This window comes from Zerene cesonia, chromosome 27 (assembly GCF_012273895.1).
Source record: "Zerene cesonia ecotype Mississippi chromosome 27, Zerene_cesonia_1.1, whole genome shotgun sequence".
Classification (NCBI taxonomy): Eukaryota; Metazoa; Arthropoda; class Insecta; order Lepidoptera; family Pieridae; genus Zerene; species Zerene cesonia.
In genome coordinates, this window is record NC_052128.1 from 3,034,891 (window position 1) to 3,054,987 (window position 20,097).

Sequence of the window (20,097 nt, forward strand, 5' to 3'; positions counted from 1 at the left end):
ATATTATTATATATATAAACCTTCCTCTTGAATTACTCTATCTTACAAAATAAGCCCCATTAAAATTAGTTGTGTAGTATTAAAGATCTAATCTATAAATACTTAGGGACAGACGGGAACCGACTTTGCTTTATACTATGTAGTGAAGAAACAGAGTTTAACTCCACCGAAATGGCTCGACCGGCTCTCGAGTATTTTATGATTTAAAATTAGTAATAGTGAAAAAGCAAGTTAAAAAGTTTTAAATTATCAAGTAACTAAATAAGTGCGGTAAATGTGAATGTAATATTACTATACTAAGTACTTAAACTAAGTCAAATACGAAAGTACCTAAGTAAAGTCACGGAAAAATTTATCTGAGCTATTTAATACGTTTGTGAAATATTCTATACATTTAATATTCAATTTCTAACGTATGAAACTGACGTTAAATGACAACTGATCAAGAAATAAAATATTTGAAGTGACATAACGGTTAGAAAATACACAAATAATAAATAAAATAACTATTTATTAATACTAGATTGTACATGTACACTTAGACGATGGATAATAACACTATAAAAACAAAGATCTGAATCAAATCTACAAGAGATATTTAATGAATCTTTTTTAAGCTTTTCTAGTTCAAGTTATTCAGATTTATCCACAAAACCTAGTCAACATAAATCTATTTCAAACACATCAATAGTGTTAATGAAAGTCGATAAATAAGTAAATTAAAAATCGAATTGATATCCGCACAAGAATTTATCTAAAACCAAACGAAACAATGTTAAAACCTTAAACGAACCTTGCAGAAACATGAGGAAAAAGTTTTGAAATTGATAAGTTTAGCATTCAATAGTTAAACACTTAAAACATTAACAGATAAATCTGATAAAACGCTATTAAAAATACTATAATGAATATAATATTGAAAACACCACGGCACTCACCTTTAAAATACTACAATGAAAATATTTTTTTACACAACACTCCTAAAATGAAACAAAAAACACTGCCTGGCACAAAAAAAAACTCTCAAAATGTAGCTATAATGACAGGTTTGGATAAAACTACTTTAAACTGCAACATCCACTAATGACTCAACGTACTCAAAAATGTGAGTAAACCGACATGAATAAAATTGTCTATAGCCAACATGTCATAACAGATGTCAGCACAAAGCAAATAAAGAGGAAAATTATAATTATGGGTGATGAACACGTTAAAAATTTGTCTGTATCTATGCTTGAAAAACGTAAAAATAAATGGAATGACTCGTATCAAATATTTGGTTTCACAAAACCTAATGCACCTTCTAGCAAAATATTAACCAGTTGTAAAAGTTTGATATAATCTGTAAATAATGAAGACATATTAGTATTGAGCTTAGGTTCCCATGACAAAAATCCATATCTATTTATGTCAGGATTACTAGACCTATTAGGAAACTTAAAAAATATAAAAGTATTTATATTAAATGTAAGATATAACATACAACTTTTTTAAGAGGATATGAAAATTGTTCATATATTGATATTGACGAAAATTACAAATAACTATTATAATTACAAACTTAATTTTATTGAAGATTTAACAAATAAAATAAATATAGAAATTTACAGTTCTGGATACAATAATATATTTCTAAATACAAAAAAATATTTAAAAAGAAGCCTTCTACTTCAAAAAATTATATATTCCAAAACAATCTAAATAATTCCAATCCAGTCAAAAAAAGTTTCATTCCATTTTATTTTAAAAGGTCATTCCATCAAATTCAAATAGTTTTCGTATTAAAATCGAGTAAGTTAACAATTTTACATCAAAACATAGCTAGAGCAAATACAGTATTAAATAAATACAGTATAATGGCCACAAAACAACGATCAAAAAATAAACTTAGTTTTAATAAAATAATTCAAATTGTATACAAAGAATTGTAACAAACTTAACATAAATATAAAATGTGATAACCAATAATGGAGCAGGAGCAGACGAAGGCCTAAAATGGAACCAACATATTGAATATATATGTGAAAAATAAATGGTTTCGTTTACGTATTACGTCGTCTAAGAGATACTGTATCTATGAACGCTGCAATGAATGCTTACAATACATACTTCTCGTCTGTACTATCATATGGACCTATTCTTTAGTTAGTTTATTAGTATAAATAGTGTGACAGTACTGTTAATTTAATTTTCTATTTTAATATTTGCACACCCAACTATACGTAGACTGTATTAGCTGCAGAATATTGTAATAAAATCTATAATTTGTAACTACATTCTTGCAAATAAATTTAATTTGAATTTTGAATTTGAATTTGATAACATGATACCTACTATACTAATAACGTCTATTTGCACCGTGCAAATGTTGATGTGTCCTAGCAGGATATTTTTGTTTGGTCATTTATTAATTAAATAATGTATAATAATTACAGGCCTTTACGTACATGAAGGAAATAATGAGAACTGATTGGAGCGAAATGCGTTCTCGGGAAGAGATATATGGAAACAAACGATTCTCGGTTAGTCATTATGTTTTATGTGAACATACATATTATATGTACATGCGCATGTGTGTGTGTGTGTGTGTGTGTGTGTGTGTGTGTGTAAGAGTAAGTGATGTACATTGATTTTCAATATATGAGCGGGCGCGTATGTGCATGCGTGTGTATGTGTGTGAGTGTGTGTGATGTATTGAACAATATTTTATTTTTAGGCGATTGAAATCAAGATCTCTCAGACACGCTTTGGCCTTTCAAAAAGATAAAATATAATATTTTATTTAAAGTTTTAAAACATAATTTTTATTACTTCTACCTGCTTGAAAGATAATTGATTAATTAGTAACATTTTAAGTGATAACAGTTAAATGCAATGCATAACTATATCAGTCCATATCCGATTTACATCTGATTAAGGACTTCCTACGATTTAAATGAAATTAAATTAAATTTATAAGCAAGTACAAATATTAAATTTACAACTATGCTCTGCCTTCTGAACTAGGTTATTAACAAAAAAAACAGTGCCATCCCTTTCATATACATAATATTTATAATTTTATTTTACAAGATATATTTAAATATTAAAAAGTAAGACAATGAATATACATCATATAATTCAAACCGATGGAGTCGATGCGTGTCTGTGTGTGTGTGTGAATGAGTGAGTGTGTTTGTGCGTGCAAGCGCGTGTGTGTTTGTGTGTGTATGAAGAATTATATTTAAATTCAATTTTTTAGTTTTCAGTAGATACATATACTTCAAATATCATTATCGGCATCTCTGGGGAATATCCAGATTTGGAAATTTTAAACAACTTTGAGCATAATTTAAACATTAATCAAGTTGTTAGCACAAGGCACGCAAAGGTATTCTATACTATTTATATTGTAAGCATAACAATTTTATACAAGTATATATCTATACTAATAATATATATACTGAGTTCTATAGGCTTTATTTTATGTACCACCGATGAAACCTGGCCGGCTAGTGTGTGTGTATATAATTAACTAGCGGACCGCCGTGGCTTCGCCCGAGGTACATATATTACGCCTATAGCCTTTCTCAATAAATGGGCTATCTAACACTGAAAGAATTTTTCAAATCGGACCAGTAGTTGCTGAGATTATTGCGTTCAAACACACAAACTCTTCAGCTTTATAATATTAGCATAGATGTACCCAAACTCAAACATAAACTCGAAAGTATATAAAAATAAAATTTATTATATACTTCTCTTGAACTGACCTCAAGGACGGCTGACCGGATATTACTGAGTTTTGGTTCGTTTCTTTTGCAAATGTTAAAAATAACACTAAAAGAAACCATACATAATAAGAACGGCAACTGGAGCTGATTATAAATGCTTAAGAATCATTCATAATTATGCATATTATGATGCACCGAAATAAAAAATGTCTAAATTTTTTCATGTTATACATTATTATGTTATCTGTATCTGTGATTATACTCTGTTTGTTCTAGGGGAAGGGAAATGTATAAATATCTCTAGCTAATACAAATTTTATTGATATGATAATGCGTAGGCAATATTTTAGTAGGAATTGGCCTCAGGAGTAGCACCAAGTTGGTTAAAAATTTATATATATTTATAATTTACAACATACTACTTATCAAATGAGTCAACAGTCCTTGAGAATTCCAAATGATAACAAACTTTTGTGTTAATGCTCTTCCGCTAGTATAAATAGCTGAACTTTGCAAACCCGGAGGATTCTAGTCAATATTAATGAAAAAGTAACTCTACGTGCCATATCTATTTTTTCATTTACAATAACAGTAATATACTTTATTTAGGACCAATTACATAATAAATATAAACAGACAAACAATATGATACAGAGCCAAAAAGGCAGCCTTATCGCTACTTAATGATTTCCACCAGGCAACCCGTGGGTAGGATTTATGTTGATCAAACTAGCGATATTTATTTTCAACTCTAAAACAACTGCGATAAGACGGCCAACATTCATTCTATAGCTATTTTTAATAACTTATAACTTCATTATATTACCTAAATATTTTCCTATTATATAAACTATCTGCCCATGAAGCTACAGGTAAATAAGTACATAAGACGCAAAGGACTGATTGACTTATCTATCAACGCACACCTTAACTGGACCGATCGGGCTGAAATAATGAAAAGATGAAATAGGATACATTATGAAGTAGTCTTCGTCTTCGAAGAATGGTTTTTGATAAATTCATCCCCAAGACGATAAATAGGGGATACAATTTACACCATTTATCCTGACCACGCAGTCCAACCAACAGCCCACAAGTCAAACGAAATTCCCGAGAGAATTAGATCTGTTCCTACAAAAACTAGCCAATGTCATTTCCACGATAGCGTGGATTTTTGACTGGACATAGGTTCAGTCACAAAAATGTACCATAATATCGCCGTTGCAAAGAAGGACAAACCAACAACCGAATGAACAGTTTGTTCAAATCACGCTTATGTATTTAGTGACTAGAATATTATTAATATATTGAAGGTTCTTATGATAGTGGAGCCACCACAAGGAGAATATTTTATTGAAGCCCAATGCAGAGGGTATGCTGTCGTCACGTTTCTAGCGCACACACAGTTGCAATTCAAATATGGCTTTTCACCAAAAAAGGCCAGAAGTCTAAATGAAACTTCGGGTAGACCTCTACCGGGTAAGTAAACAGTATGTTTATCTATCTATTTTCATCCAGTCGAAAGTTAATCACAAGGTAATCATAAACAAACAGTCGGTTTGAGACCCTCCTCCTTTTTATGAAGTCAGTTGATAAATAATAATATTGTCGGTTTAATGACATTGATATAAGTTCGAGTAAATGGTATCATAATAATTATAATTAGTACAGCATTTTGTTATCTGTTAATCAACATTTTACATGTAGTTTATATGATTATATGATGCTTCATGTTCAACCACTTATTTTATTACTAGCTGTGCTGCGTGGTACCCATAAAACAAAAGCAAGAAAATTCTATAGCTTACGTGTTATTCTGGTAGATAAACTATATTTCTACCATGTATCAACCAAATCGGTTCAGCGGTTTTTGGGCTAAGAGTAACTAACATTCATCCCCACATCCTTTGACGATTACTAAACTGATAAATGACTATATGACAAACTTATCAAAAATGATAAAATGAACTTTTCAGGTACTACTAGTTATATTTTTGTGGAATTGCCTGACACATCCATAGAACTAACCAGTGCAGAATTACATTTTATTAAAACGAATGATATAAATACATTAAAATTGGAGCAAATCAATATAAATAAGGGGTTATACATGGCAACACATTTATTTGAACCAGGAAAGTCGTTCAGATTATCTGTAAGTATTAATTCAGCGGCTCATATATATTCCCACAGCTGGGACACAGGCCATATGAAGGTTGAGGCTATAATCCAGCACGCTGGGCTAGTATGACTTGGCAGATATCACGTGTCATCGAATTTGTAATTCTTAGAAATACCGGTTGCCTCATTTTGCGAAGTATTTATATGTAATTAAAGGCGAATGAATGACATCGGACAGCAGGAATTGACATGAAACAATGAAACTGAAGTCTCTAAAAATACCCGCACACAATGCAGGGGATGAGATACTATATAGTTAACTAAAACATCTTGGACCAACCCTGGGGGGGTTTAATGAAGAATTAAAATATGGAAAGCGCTATATAAAAAATAGAAACTTCAATATATTGTTATGTAAACAATAAGAAACATTCATAAATGCGTCAATCTGTCTTATAGTAGTTAAATTTCTGTATAGTATTGTATTTTGACTATAAACATTTTCCGATTTTCAGTTAAGGGGCTCGCTGCAATCAAATGGACGAAATATTAAAGGCCTTACAAAGTATTTGGATCCTCAACATCCTGGTATTCGGAATGAAATTAACTACTATTTTTTTTTATGTCATAGCGGGCAACTGAGCTGTTGGTTCGCCTGATGACTAAATATAATTGTAGAATTGCTTGTATTGTATTGTTATTGTTTGCAGAAATGGTCACTGAATGGATTCATCCAGAGGCGGAAATACTTGATCCGGATTCTATTCTACTTGATTTTGGTTTGAATGCTACACTCGGTTGTAAAGTTGAAAGTTTTCCCAGTCCTGAAGTCTGGTGGGAAGACGATCAGGGTGATAAACTGCCTTCAGAAGTAAGATCTTCCATTTGAATAACTAAAATATTCATTAAAAGCATACATTTTTTTAAATTGTGTTAATAGGAAATTACTGTAAAATATTTAACTGTAGGTAACGTCTTGTGGTTACCCACTGCTCGAAAGTCGACCATAACCATGAACGAAGGATATAATCTACGTGTGTATGTCAAAAAAGTGGTTGTGTGTGTGTGTGTGCAAACTATTAAGTGTGCCAGAATTTGTACTCCGCCTTCCATTGAATTTTCGTGGAAAGGAGCACAAAGTTTCTGAATCACGTATGAAATAAAGATGTTTCTATCAAATTAAATATGTTTATTTTCATATACTTCATCATTATCGTTATCAGCCAGTCACCACGCTGGCCAAGTGCGGGTTGGCAGATGTCACATGTCGTCGAATTTTTGATTATTGGACATGCCGGTTCCCTCATGATGTTTTTCACCTTCACCGTTTGAAGCAGTTATGATGTGAATTATAGGCTTGCATGCTCGGCACGTATTGAACCCTTGACTTTAGCTTTAAGTCCAAGGACCTCACTGAGCCACTACTGCTTCATATACTTACGTTACATTATAATTGTTTGCAGACAGTTCTTCTTGAAATCCCCTCTACATACATTAGCTATATGAGAATTGATAACGCAACTAGAAACGGTACTGTTTTATGCAAGGCAAAGAACGCACTGGACACAGCTGATGACTCTATTGAAGTTTTCATCAATAGAACTTTTACTTTCGAAGTCTTGCAATATCCTACAGGTGATATTTTAATAACATATATATTAAAATGTTGAATTGGTTTTTGTAGGTATTTTTTAAAAACCTCAAACGTAATAACATTCTGGATTAATTAGACACAATTTGCAACACACAAAAATTCAAAGATTGGTTTAGTATTAATTTTTATTCTTGTCCTTAATTATTTTTGTACTAGAAAAGGACCGTTTTTATGTATTTTTTAATTTAAACTAAGTTAAAGGTTAATAGTTTTCTGCTATGTAAATCTGTCTGACCACTGGCAAAATAAATGGTTCTTTGTTTTGTATTTCTCAGGTATGATATTTTTTATTTCAATCAAAACACAATAAATTATATTAACCATCGTTTTTCGCAGATACGACAGTGGAATATGGGGAAGAAGGGAGACTGTTTTGTGAGGTAAATGCATACCCAGAAGCTGAGATAAAATGGTTCCACAATGGAACAGAAGTTGAAGGCAGCGATGATATAGAATTGTTACCGGATGAGAATTTATTGTTAATAAAAGAGATGTCTTTGAACAGTACGGGCGAATATGTTTGTGAAATAAAAAATGACGCGGAGTTTAGAAGCTATGAAGCTACAGTATATGTCACTGGTTTAGGTATAACAGACTGTTGTGAACAGATCAATTAATTGTTTTCTTGAAATATAGCTAATATAGCTTTTAATAAATATCCTAAAATCTAAATATTTTTAACAATTCGATTGATTCTTTATTATTTAAGGAATATAAACAAAGAACAAGCTAAAACTACAAAAGCAATATTGAAATTTTGTATTTCTTAGAGTTGGCTTGTTGGTTTGTTAAGTTAGCATACCGTTAACCCGGTCTACTCACTTATATCGTAAGTGAGTAGACCTCGTAAGTCACATGTATTTGTACTTGCGCTCATGTCATCATGGAAGAGCTTTTGCAATGTCATCCTACGGGCGAAAGATAGTAACACGCTTTACTTAAATTATCTACTCCGTCATCTAAAAATATACTAAAATAAAATTCTAACCGGTTAAATGCTTCTTATTAACACGTACTATATTGTCTCTATTCTGTCTTATTTTTTAGATTAACAACCTTGATATAATTTCAATTTTCAGACCCACCGGAAGTGAAGTTACAAAATAGTGAAATAGTTTTAAAACCAGGTGATTGGACACAACAGGAGTGCACGTAAGATCTTACCTTCTAAAAGAAATGATATGATATATTTTTCTCACGAACTTTCGTTATTGGCAGCATATACATATATTTGAATGTATATTTACGCCAGATTTTTTTCGAAATATGCATTTATATATTATCTGTAAGTATAACAAATGGAAATGATTTTTAGCGTTCTTAAAGGAAAACCTAAGCCCGAAATTACGTGGAAGTACAAAGTGCAAAATGGTTACGATTATTTAGACATACCTGATGGCGTTTACGTTGAAGAAAATATTGTAAAAATACCATCAGCTCAAACATTCCATGCTGGTGTTTTTATTTGCGAAGCGACGAATGTAATGGGTGTCGATATGCAAGAAGTCACGATCAGAGTACAGTGTAAGTTTCATATTAGTTAATAATAAATACAATATTTACTAGGTTATGTATACAGATAATCTGTATATATAAAAATGAATCACTATTTCCCTTGGTCACGCCATCATGCGTGAACCGCTGAATCGATTTCAAAAATTCTTTCACCATTAGAAACCTGCAATTACACTGTGTGTGAGTGCCTTAGGTTATATATGTACCACGGGTGACACCGGGGCGAACAGCTAGTATCTTTTTAAAAATGACTTGAACGAAAAGGATATGACGTAATTTCTATCGATGGATTATTTTTTAATGACTATAAATGACATTGTTTAACTTATAAAGTTATAATCGTTAATTAAATATACCCTTATAAATTTATAGAATGTTAAAGCAGTAATTAACATTTGATCAAAACACAAAAGTTGCATTATAATTATTTATTTTACGTATTATTTTATAATTAGTTTATATTATTATTTACCTAGCCTTTGGCTAAAAGCAATTCTTATGGGAATGAATTTTTTCATCGCGTTAAAAAGTAGCCTATGTCACTATCTAGCTTTAAAGCTGTAGTTAACTCTATCCAGAGTCCAGGCGCAGACATTATTTCATAAAATTGATCCATTGCGACGTGAAAACAGACAAACTAATACACTTTTGCATAAATTGTACGAATAGTGAGGATTAAAACATTATCTCCATTTAGTTAAAAGTACCTGGATGACCTAGCTTTGCTCGGTATTATTTTTTTGTTTTTTTTATAAATTGTGTTTTTTGGAAATTATATTTAAGTACGAATTACATACTAATAAAATGATGAAATATGAATAATATTTTTCATAATATATTGGGACTACTCAAACGCCTCCTATTTGTTAAAAAAGTAAGCTTAAGTCGATAAAATACGAATATGACATTTTCTAAAAAAGATTCCTAGCTAGATCGATTTATCGCCCCCGAAACCCCTATATCTAAATTTCATGAAAATCGTTGGAGCCGATTCCGAGATTCCAATTATATATATATATATATATATATATATAGCTCGTTTAAAGATATAAGATAACACCAATGCTCACTTTCGCTGCTTTCCTGCTCCGAAAATTAATTACGATATCTACAGCCGCAGGCCCCCCATAAAAAACAAAGTTACAGTTTAAACTAATTTAATTAAATATAAGCTTATTATTTCTATGTCTGTACGATGCAGACCGAAGTTCTATTCTAACAACATGATAAAAAATTATAATAATGTAAGCTGAAATCCTAACTCAGGAACACTTTTTTCAACAAGACGGACCCGTATTCCGTTCCCGTGCGAACGTTAATCAATAATAATCCTTATTCATTTATTTTTATTTAAATATAACCTTATTTATATTTTGTACAGTTCCGCCGAAAATAAAGAATAAGGATGAAAATTTAATAGTCAAGCAAGGGGACCTGGTAGCTCTGTCATGTGACGTGGATGCTGTACCTAGCGCCCAAGTACACTGGGATATGTATCAAGATGACGTGATTATTACCTTCGACGAAGGGCACTTCACCGATGATAGAAACACTCACAGGTAATTTATTTAATAGTGTGAAAATAATATTAGCTCGCTTAAAAAATCATTAATAATGAATAAATTAATTAATTTTACTAACAAATACGTTAGGTATATAGAAGATTCTTAACATGCTTTGTTAACTTAAACTGTATGTATATTTGTGAAATGACATGAATGAATGAAATGAAATATCCTTTATGGCACATGAAAAAATAAAATAAGGAAAAAATAGGATATAACGTACAAAAGGCGGCTTTATTGCTCAGTAGCAATTTCTTTCTTTATTTGTATTCTTAACTCGAAGCCTCGATTTTGACTCACTGTTAACGGGTAGATTGTATTCATGGCAAGGATCGGTAACAATACAATAATTTCATCAGTTTATGTTATTATCCTGATTAGTGTCGAAATGATTAAATATTTTATTCACGTATACTCTAGAGCAAGTGTTCAATTAAGTTGATTCCATTTTAAAGCTGGTTTTTTGTATCTTTTTTACATCCTTAGAACTCATTATTAGGTACCTACAACTAAAGTATTCCTTATAAACTTAACCAAAAACGACGACGAGTTTCTCTGTTTGCTAACTAATTACTTTCATAGTTTATTTGTTTGTCTATTATGATTGTTGTATAATAAGTTAAATTTGTAAATTGTTGTATTTATCTATTACTATTGCTGCCTCCAAAAATATTTTCATCCATTCTCCAATCGTAATTGAATTAATGTTTTAAGTAGCTTTTTATTGCAAATGTCTTTGATATTGTTTTTCTAGATTTACAGCAAAAGCTAATGATTCTGGCATGTATCATTGTATAGCAGAAAACTCTATGGGCAAAGCAATGCGTACTGTAAACGTCAATGTTTGGGGTAAGATAACTATAAAATAATGTATCTATTTTTATACTGATTTGGGATATACGTATAATACACACTTTGATAATATGTAACATCCTGTTAAGTATTATTGCGTCAAAAATTTATCGTGCGCCTACGACCGTTACTTCAGACTAAACGACACCAGATTAAACCTTAGGACTTTCCTTATATTCTTTTGAATTGAGAAAATAATTAATTAAGAATTGATCGATAGTACTGTATGCATAAATAATTGATTGGGGTAAATAAATAATAAAAATAAAAAAAAATATTATTTTACTGTAGGTGCGTAATATAGATACTTTCATATTATTATTTTGTAATTATATTAGCTTTAACTTTACTTTTTAGTGGCGCCATACATAGACCCACCTGTTTCAAATAACATCACTTCAAAGGCCGGTTCAACTGTGCATTTCGATTGCTATATTGGTCTGGGAAATCCAATGCCAGCAACGAGATGGGTATTTATAGCGCCGAACAGCAATATAACAGTTCTGACGGTGTAAGTAATATTAGCTAATAAATTCCGCTAGGAGACACAATTTTATGTAAAAATTATGTTCTGTATTTCAGTGGGCATTCTACTGGAAGTCTTAATTACGCACTTAAAAATGTATCTAGAAGAAATGAAGGCACTTATCGATGCATTGCTGAAAATGAAGTTGGAGTAGATACCATACATATATATTTAAAAGTCGTCTAAATCATTATTCTTTCTTACTTATTCAATTTTTTTATTAGCGTAATATATATTATTCATCATTATTTTTATATTTTACTTTAAATTAAATGGTAAGTAAATAAAAACATGCTGTTTGTTTTATTTTACAAGCTCGACTATCTCATAGCATTACACTGAAATACTACATAATATTATAACTACAATACTAAACAGTATTTTAGTTCAATGTATGCCTGTAGCATAATAATATACATATAATTCATATTAATTTAGTTACCGTTTCAAATTCTTTGTCAACTGGGTTGCCTGGAAGAAATTGCTTTTGAGCAATATGGCTTTGTTTTTCTATAAGTAATAATTTAATGTATTTTTTCTCTTTGTTCTGGTATGTCACAATGTATATAAAGAATAAATAAATAAATGATCATATTTAATGTAGATAATTTATAATCTGATACCTTAAACTTCAAACATAATATTTTTAAAAATTACCCATAGCTGTAGGTACCTAGATAAAAATATAACTCATAAATATTTTTTTTAATTAAAATCTATCATAATTTGTCTGTATATTATTCGTGCACCGATGGTCATGAATATTCAAAATAAAAGTAATAAAAAGAGGAAAGAATTGATTTTTTCTTGCAATAAATAGAGAATCAGTACGGTAGGTTGATAAGATTCAAATCGTCTTAATAAATTATTATCTGTATTGCTACTATCACTTATGTACAGTTTCGTTCATCTGTGACTCTGTCCCGTGGGCTGTGACATTTAAAATTAGTCAAGTCAAATTCACATTCAGATAATTACTGTCGCGATTAGCGAGCTCATGAAAAATATAAACCTATATTTTGTTAAGAATTGTTTATATTTTTATTAACACAAGAATCATTTTATTGTTTACTTTATAAAAGAAAATGTGCTTATAAATCATGTCTGACTCAAAATTACCACCCTTTCTCCTCCAGGAATTACCAGATATAACTGAAAGTGTAAATTTTCCCATCAAGAATATTCAACGAATAAAGGTTAGTTTCTTTCAATTCATTTGGCAGTTATTCAAAACATACACAGGTCTCTCTAATAGGACAATGTTTTACAAATAGAATTTAATAATAGACTAACATCAAGGTTAAAAAGAAGTGCTGTTTATCTTCCATTTGAGATAAAATTTAAATGTTATGTTAGTGTATTTAAATGCAAATTTCTTAGAAACATAATATAATAATTTAAAAAAAGAACTAGTTATAAGATGACGCTTTGGATAACATTATCAATAAGATAACAATTATGAATGTCTTGAAATTTTTTTAATGAACGCAAGTCGCACTCGCAACTCTGAAGGTTTCGTACAAATAGGCTAAAGAGCGACTGCAAACAAAAATTGATCAACCTTTCTATATATGACAGTCCCAACAGTTGGTTAAACTCGAATTTGTTATAGTGGATTACAGAAATACATCTCTTAAATTTTTTGTGTCTGTCTAACTATCTAACTATCATAGACCCATGAGATACAGCAAGGTGACACAATTTTTCTGCTTTCCTCGCTTGTCAACTAATCACTTACTCAAGTTTTGTTTTGTGACGGAGAGTATTCAATCAGCATTATAATTTCAAGCAAGGAGTTTTGCTCATTTTATACTTAAATCTTATACTTACAGTTTTATTATAGTTGATAAAAATAAAAGGTGAGAAGAGAAGCTTTGACAGCAGTTTTCTTAGACACCCTAAGTTATAACCAATTTATTTTATTTTTTTGAAGGCATAAATAGTTGTCAATAAAGCACAACAACTGTAATCAAGCAAATATTTGTCTTTTTCAGTATACTTGCTTTGATGTTTCAAAGTCTTTGATAGCTTTTGGAGCAACAAGCGGAGGGATTTATGTTTTTAACCGATGGCCGTGTGAATTCATACAACTTATTCCTAATAAGGTAAAATATAACTATAACTTTGTAAATAATATTTTTGCTTACAAAGCTTTGTTTTGTTTTAATCTAGATTTTATTTAGTTACTAAGCATGTTAGTTACAATGGGGCAGCAATAAACAAAATGCTTAAAAGCCTGTTAAAAAATGCTATTAACAATTATATAATATTGTCTAGTCAAATATTTTTGTAATTGATCAGCCACAAATGTGTTCAACAATTGTATATTATTCTTATTTGTCATACTGTCAACCATAATATGACTTGGCTCCTGAGAGTATACTATGTTATATCAGTTATATTCAAACAGGTTTTGTTGCAACAATTAAATTATTGTCTGTTGGTCATTTGGCCATTATCGTTATCTTGAATAAATTGTTAACAGTAGCTCGTACATAACCATACAACCAGACTGAGTAGAGGATATCAAATGAAATGTCTCTATTGGGCAACATATTGTATTAATTATCTCAAAAAATCGATATGTGAATTTACTTCGCAGAATTAAAAATGGTATTGTGCATAATCTATAAAAAAAAAAAAATTATAAACATTTCAGGATGGGCCAGTAACCCGTTTAGCTATATCAGCCGATGAAAAGCACATCGGCTTTGCTAATGGCAAAGGCATGGTTACAGTATCGGAATGTGATCAGACATTGAGCAGAAATTATTCTACCACATCATCAAAGGAACATCTAGGAAATGAAGTCACAGCTATGATCTGGAGTAGGAATATGCTATTTAACGGAGATGATGTTGGGAAAATATCAGTTTTGCAGCTGCAGAGTTTTATAGTAAGTAACATATTGATAATTTTTGCCATAAATATTATGAACATACAACTTATATAATTTATTTCAAGCTGGATAAAATATGTGTGTGTAATGCCTGATATGAATACAAAGTCATAGAATTTGTAATTGAAAATATATAGTACTGTATTAACTGTATTTAAGGATACAGAAAAATAAATATTACATATTGAATTTTTTTGTTAATATTATTCCATTATACTTTCAGGCCAAAACAATGTTCCACAGCTCGTCCCAAACTATTATGAGCTTAGATTCGCGTATATGCCAACTGGACACAAGAGATTGTATGCTACTAGTCTCAACATTAACACGCTGTTATATTTGCAACACGGCACAAGAGCAATACAGACAGATCGGTCAGAAACTAAGAGATGGTGAATTTGGTGCATGTTTTGTGACCACAGAGAAGTCTATTAGCAATGGCACTTTAGAAAATAATGTCCAGGATATAACAGAAGTTAGGAAATATAATATTGTTGATGATGACGCAAGATTTGTTGTGGGCGACGAGTTTTCTAACACACTTATTTATTGCGCAAGGCCGTCGTCCCGAGTATGGGAAGCCACTGTAGATGGAATGGTTCGTAGAACTCATCAGTTCAAGCAAGTGTTAGCCAAGCCGCCTATGAAGATAATCACTGTTGAATCTTATGAGAATGAAAATCTTGATATTGATAACACAACTGATAGTTCTGAAGGCCAGTCTGTTAATTTTTCGCGTATATATTCCATGAATAGTGCCATTTTTTCGTATAATAAACATGCATTGTACTTTTTAAATATTCATAACTTGGACGATACTATTTGGTGTGCTTATAGTGATATTGTAGATTGCAAACTATACTATGATATTTTATATGTGTGGCTTTCAAATGGATCTTTTATAAGTTTGAAATTCATCAAAATTGACAAATTTTTAGTTAAATGCTACCTTGACGAGAAGTATATACTGTGTGGGGAAATGTGTGCCTTGTATAAGAATTATTTGCTAGAAAACAATTTATCAATGAAAATGAATATTTTAGTAGGATTAAGAGATAAACTAAGAAACAATGGCTTGGTGAAATCTATTGAAGATTTTCTAGATGAAATTGACAAGTTGAAACCTAGCGAAGCGACACAATTGAAGTCTGGAATATTTGTAGTGGATAACTCATATCATACACAATCACTATTAGATGATAATTTTGATTCTAAACATAGTGAAGACAATCTTTTCAACACACTTTCACCGGAGGCGTTACAGGCTTTGAAGGGGCTAAGTGAAACTGTGTCTGGCAAATTTAATACAAGCAAAAAGATATTAAAGGAGAAATGGGAGGATTTTGAAGAGAAAATGAAATATTTAGGTGCTGATAGAAATACACAAGATCTCACTCCCATAAGACAGCTGCAAGACAGCGAAAATGCCCCAAAATGGATAACGCGTGACGATTACACTTTAGAAGATACGCCTATAGTTATAAACAATGATATTATATTTAAAGAATCTAGTCAAGAAACCATTGAAATAGACAATAATTTAGAACGGAGCAAGGAAGATAAATTTTGTAAATTATTATATCAATATGCAAGGTTAAGCTTAGTCAATAAGGAGTCAGAGTTGTCGAATTTAACCTCCATTATAGAGGATTATAGCTGTGATATACATGAAATACATGAACTAATGCTCTCGCTAGAACAATATTGCGTATCTGTAGGAGCTTTAGACGATTCTAAATTTGTACCTAACAATATTTTCCTTACCTATTTAGATACAACATCGCGAAAAGGCGAATTGCTAGAATTAATAATTAACAATGAAGTATTGTATAAATATTTTGTTGATTCTTGTATATCTGTGAATGTGAAGCCTCAGAAATTGATGAATATTGGCTGCGAATGTGGTTTCCCTTTGCCATACATACGGACAAGCCAAATGCCAGTATTTTCGGATTTAATAGACGAATTCATTGAGAGACAATGGTCGAGTCAAACGAAGGAGCAGTGCTATGAAATGTGCAAACGCATGCCGTATCTGTGGAAGAAAATTTTATACTTGAGACAGAATGAAGATCTGTTGCATGTACTACGAATATTGCTGCAAATGTTGGACGAAAGCCTGCTACATTCATTCTTACCACAGTTCACGTTGGACACATGGGACCGGGCCATACAATTGTACGCGACTTTACACGCTAATATATGTCTGAATTGCAATAAAAAGTTTGATAATATATCCGTGAGAGATATGTTGAGTTGGGATGATTTAGGAGCATTAATAATCAAGTCAATTGGCGGTAGGAATGCGATAAAAGTGATGAAGAAACATGGAAGTTTAATTGATAGAAGCGCCCTCACTATAAAGTTTTATCATACGTGTCTGATGGTGTGCTTGTATGAGAAATATGATGTGACAATCACAACGCCTTTGGTGGACACTTTGTATAGTGCATATGAATTTGAAGAGTCGAGGATGGAGGTAAATATACTACTTATATTATAGCATTTAATCAAAGTTTATAGTTATTTTTAATTTACTCAAACGTGATAAAATTATTTCTTGATTCTGATGATTCTGAATGATTCTGATAAATATATTCATACTTTATTTCTTGTGTCTGTATAATATATTGAAAAACTCTTGGAGCTAGTAATTAATATGTGGTGTGCACATATTTTATTCTGCTAGTTGCAATGTGTTTGAATTTAACCTTATAATTTTCATTAAGCTATATTGAAGATAATTCAAAAAATTGCATCTTCATCAATGTTTAATAATTTTGTTTGTTTTGTAGGTTTATTCCCTTCTCCAAGAAGCTTCGAAAGGTGAGATAAAAAACACAGCACTCCCGCTCATAGTAAGTGCGACATCTCAACACTGGGGCCTATCAAATGTATACGAAAATATATCAAAACAAGCAAACACACAAATAAAATTATATAATGTATTGCAAATAATGACTCGAATGTATAAAGTGTTGGATTGTTCGCTATGCGGGTTGCCATTGCAAAATGAATTTTTAATCAAAGATGGCGGCCTGTGGGCTTTCAAGTGTGGTCATATTTTTCATGGCGCATGCCTTATGTTGAATAAAATTAAATTGTGTCCGTCGTGTACGTTGCAATAGCTTATGTGGTTAATTTTTTTAATGTATAAATGTGTTTTTTTTTATGTGTGTCTATTGGTTTTAGTAATGAGTGTTATGGATATAATAGTTCATATCTCCAATATTTTGAAACTCAATATATACCGCACATAAAATCTGCTCGTTGGGTACTGATTGCACGCATAGGTTGTTAAATTCTAGGGGCCTAACTTCGTAAAATGGTAGAATATTTTATATCTATTTTCATTTTTTTTATAAGGTTAATGATATGGCGGTAGTAAACTAAGCCATCTGGATTAATGTCTCTATCTGATGCAATATTCGCGTTGTATGTATCACGAAGATTATTACTTCAAAATTTGATAAAGTTAGCAAAAGATTTTTATTCCCTCTTATTACATACCTTCGTCCGATCATACTATTCCCATACCCTTGGTACTAAACTTTATATTCTGATTCTAAGTGTTATATACTGATTCTCTTTCTCTCCTTGTTTTTATGCCTCGTTCACATGTGTAATTTTCTGACATTACGTGCATATTTTAATATGACAATAGCTTATTAGGAAATGCGGTTGATTTTTTGTATTTTACGGTCCGTTTCGACTTTTCCCGTGGTGCCTATGTAGCCATTAGCACACAGGGATTCTTAAAATTGTTCTTGCAGTTCCTTAGATTAGCGCTCAGCCTCTCCAGCTTTATAATTATAGTATAGATATTTATATTTAAATGAAAATGTACAATAGCATATCCATATCCAAGCGAATGAAATCAATTTATGTGTTTAATTTACTTGAATGTGTTATAAATAAATGGCCTAGTAGATGTATATATAAATATCAATTATATAATATAATTTATACTTGCATGATTATAAGTGCAGGCTTTTATTTAATTTAAAGAGGCATTTATTTAGAAGATACATATAATGGATTCATAACAATTATTAAAATTTTTCGTACTGTGCTTTGGACTAACCTGAATATACAAAACTACTATAGAAATGTTTATAAGTTATACTAATTATTTGCTTATTATTGAACAAAAAGTGTGTAGCACAATATTATATTACAATTATTAAATTTACTAAATTGTAACCATTTATTCACATATCTGCACAATAAATCCGACTATCCAACCACAAATATGTATAGGTACCATTTTTAGAAAGCATAAAAAATTTAAGCGATTTGTAATCTAATATTAAAGCCATTAAAACTCAATATGCTATATGTTTGGCAATTGTAAAATCTTAAAATTATCTAGTCTGTTGTTTGAAAGTGTAACCACCATTTAGAAGAACATTTATCGTTTCTATGTGTTTTGTTAATATTTTTTTTAAATATAGTTATGTACTTAGTGCTTAAGTCGGAATTTATATGTTAAATCGTACATATTGTACTTACTAAGAATTGTAATCGTTAATGTGTAAATATTTTGTGTATATTTTTGTAAATGTAGCAAACATTGTAACCATATCAATGTTATATCGTATTCTTATAAATGTATTGAATGATATTAATAAAATAACATTGTATTAATATGGATTTTATTCATTATAACCCACAATCTGCAATATTACCCTTCGTGATCGAATCTGTTTAAGCACGAATTTTAATTAAAAATAACTTTCATTTTTAGTTTTTAAAGCATTGAAATGCTTTTATAACCGTTGCTACGGTTAGGCAAGAAACGCGGGTTCGAATCCCGCCCCGTGATCGAATTTTTTCTATTCTTTCAAAAAATTTATCATAAAAATAACTTATTTAAAAACGTTGATATAAGAAGTGTTAGAACCCTTAAGTGCTAGACTTAAGTCGTTTAACCCTTACCCCTAGTGTAGATATTAGCATACTTATATTAATTTCCTTTGTTCAATCGATATACATATAGTGATTGTATTGTCATGTTTAAGCAGAACTACATAAGTGTAGGTGTAAGGATTTTAGGAAAATGAAACGATAAAAGATTTTTTTTATATTTACTTTTTATTAAACTTTTGGGTTTTGGCACAATTTCTGAATAATGTGTCCTCGTATATACCAACTAGGTATACGAACCTACATTCTACCTTCTATACGATCGCGAATATTTCCACTGGGAAAATTAACAAAATCTCAATCGGGGAAAAATAATAGAAAAAAAA

The 20,097-nt window shown here is 30.7% G+C and overlaps 3 protein-coding genes across 3 annotated transcripts in view; 2 read left to right on the forward strand and 1 right to left on the reverse strand.

Annotated features, from left to right (window-relative positions):
* The window catches only part of LOC119837474 (hemicentin-1-like), a 17,116-nt gene extending 4,903 nt beyond the window's left edge, over positions 1-12,213 (forward strand). Inside the window, exons 4-17 of the mRNA XM_038363067.1 lie at positions 2,436-2,522; positions 3,242-3,370; positions 5,027-5,192; positions 5,690-5,868; positions 6,350-6,422; positions 6,545-6,705; positions 7,298-7,469; positions 7,825-8,073; positions 8,568-8,640; positions 8,804-9,012; positions 10,385-10,562; positions 11,323-11,417; positions 11,778-11,931; positions 12,003-12,213. Of these exons, the coding sequence (XP_038218995.1) occupies positions 2,436-2,522; positions 3,242-3,370; positions 5,027-5,192; positions 5,690-5,868; positions 6,350-6,422; positions 6,545-6,705; positions 7,298-7,469; positions 7,825-8,073; positions 8,568-8,640; positions 8,804-9,012; positions 10,385-10,562; positions 11,323-11,417; positions 11,778-11,931; positions 12,003-12,132 (2,055 nt within the window). The 3' untranslated portion in view covers positions 12,133-12,213. The remainder of the gene's footprint in view (positions 1-2,435; positions 2,523-3,241; positions 3,371-5,026; positions 5,193-5,689; positions 5,869-6,349; positions 6,423-6,544; positions 6,706-7,297; positions 7,470-7,824; positions 8,074-8,567; positions 8,641-8,803; positions 9,013-10,384; positions 10,563-11,322; positions 11,418-11,777; positions 11,932-12,002) is intronic.
* Positions 12,214-12,913: 700 nt separating this feature from the next.
* LOC119837453 (Hermansky-Pudlak syndrome 5 protein homolog) lies at positions 12,914-19,485 on the forward strand. The gene is made up of 5 exons (XM_038363040.1): positions 12,914-13,142; positions 13,941-14,051; positions 14,606-14,842; positions 15,069-17,324; positions 17,641-19,485. Exons 1-5 carry the CDS (start codon positions 13,047-13,049, stop codon positions 17,971-17,973), a joined length of 3,033 nt encoding a protein of 1,010 aa, XP_038218968.1. The 5' UTR covers positions 12,914-13,046; the 3' UTR covers positions 17,974-19,485.
* Positions 19,486-19,920: 435 nt separating this feature from the next.
* The window catches only part of LOC119837490 (transcription factor egl-13), a 225,806-nt gene continuing 225,629 nt past the window's right edge, over positions 19,921-20,097 (reverse strand). Inside the window, exon 7 of the mRNA XM_038363082.1 lies at positions 19,921-20,022. The gene's annotated coding sequence lies outside the window, so the exon portion shown is untranslated. The remainder of the gene's footprint in view (positions 20,023-20,097) is intronic.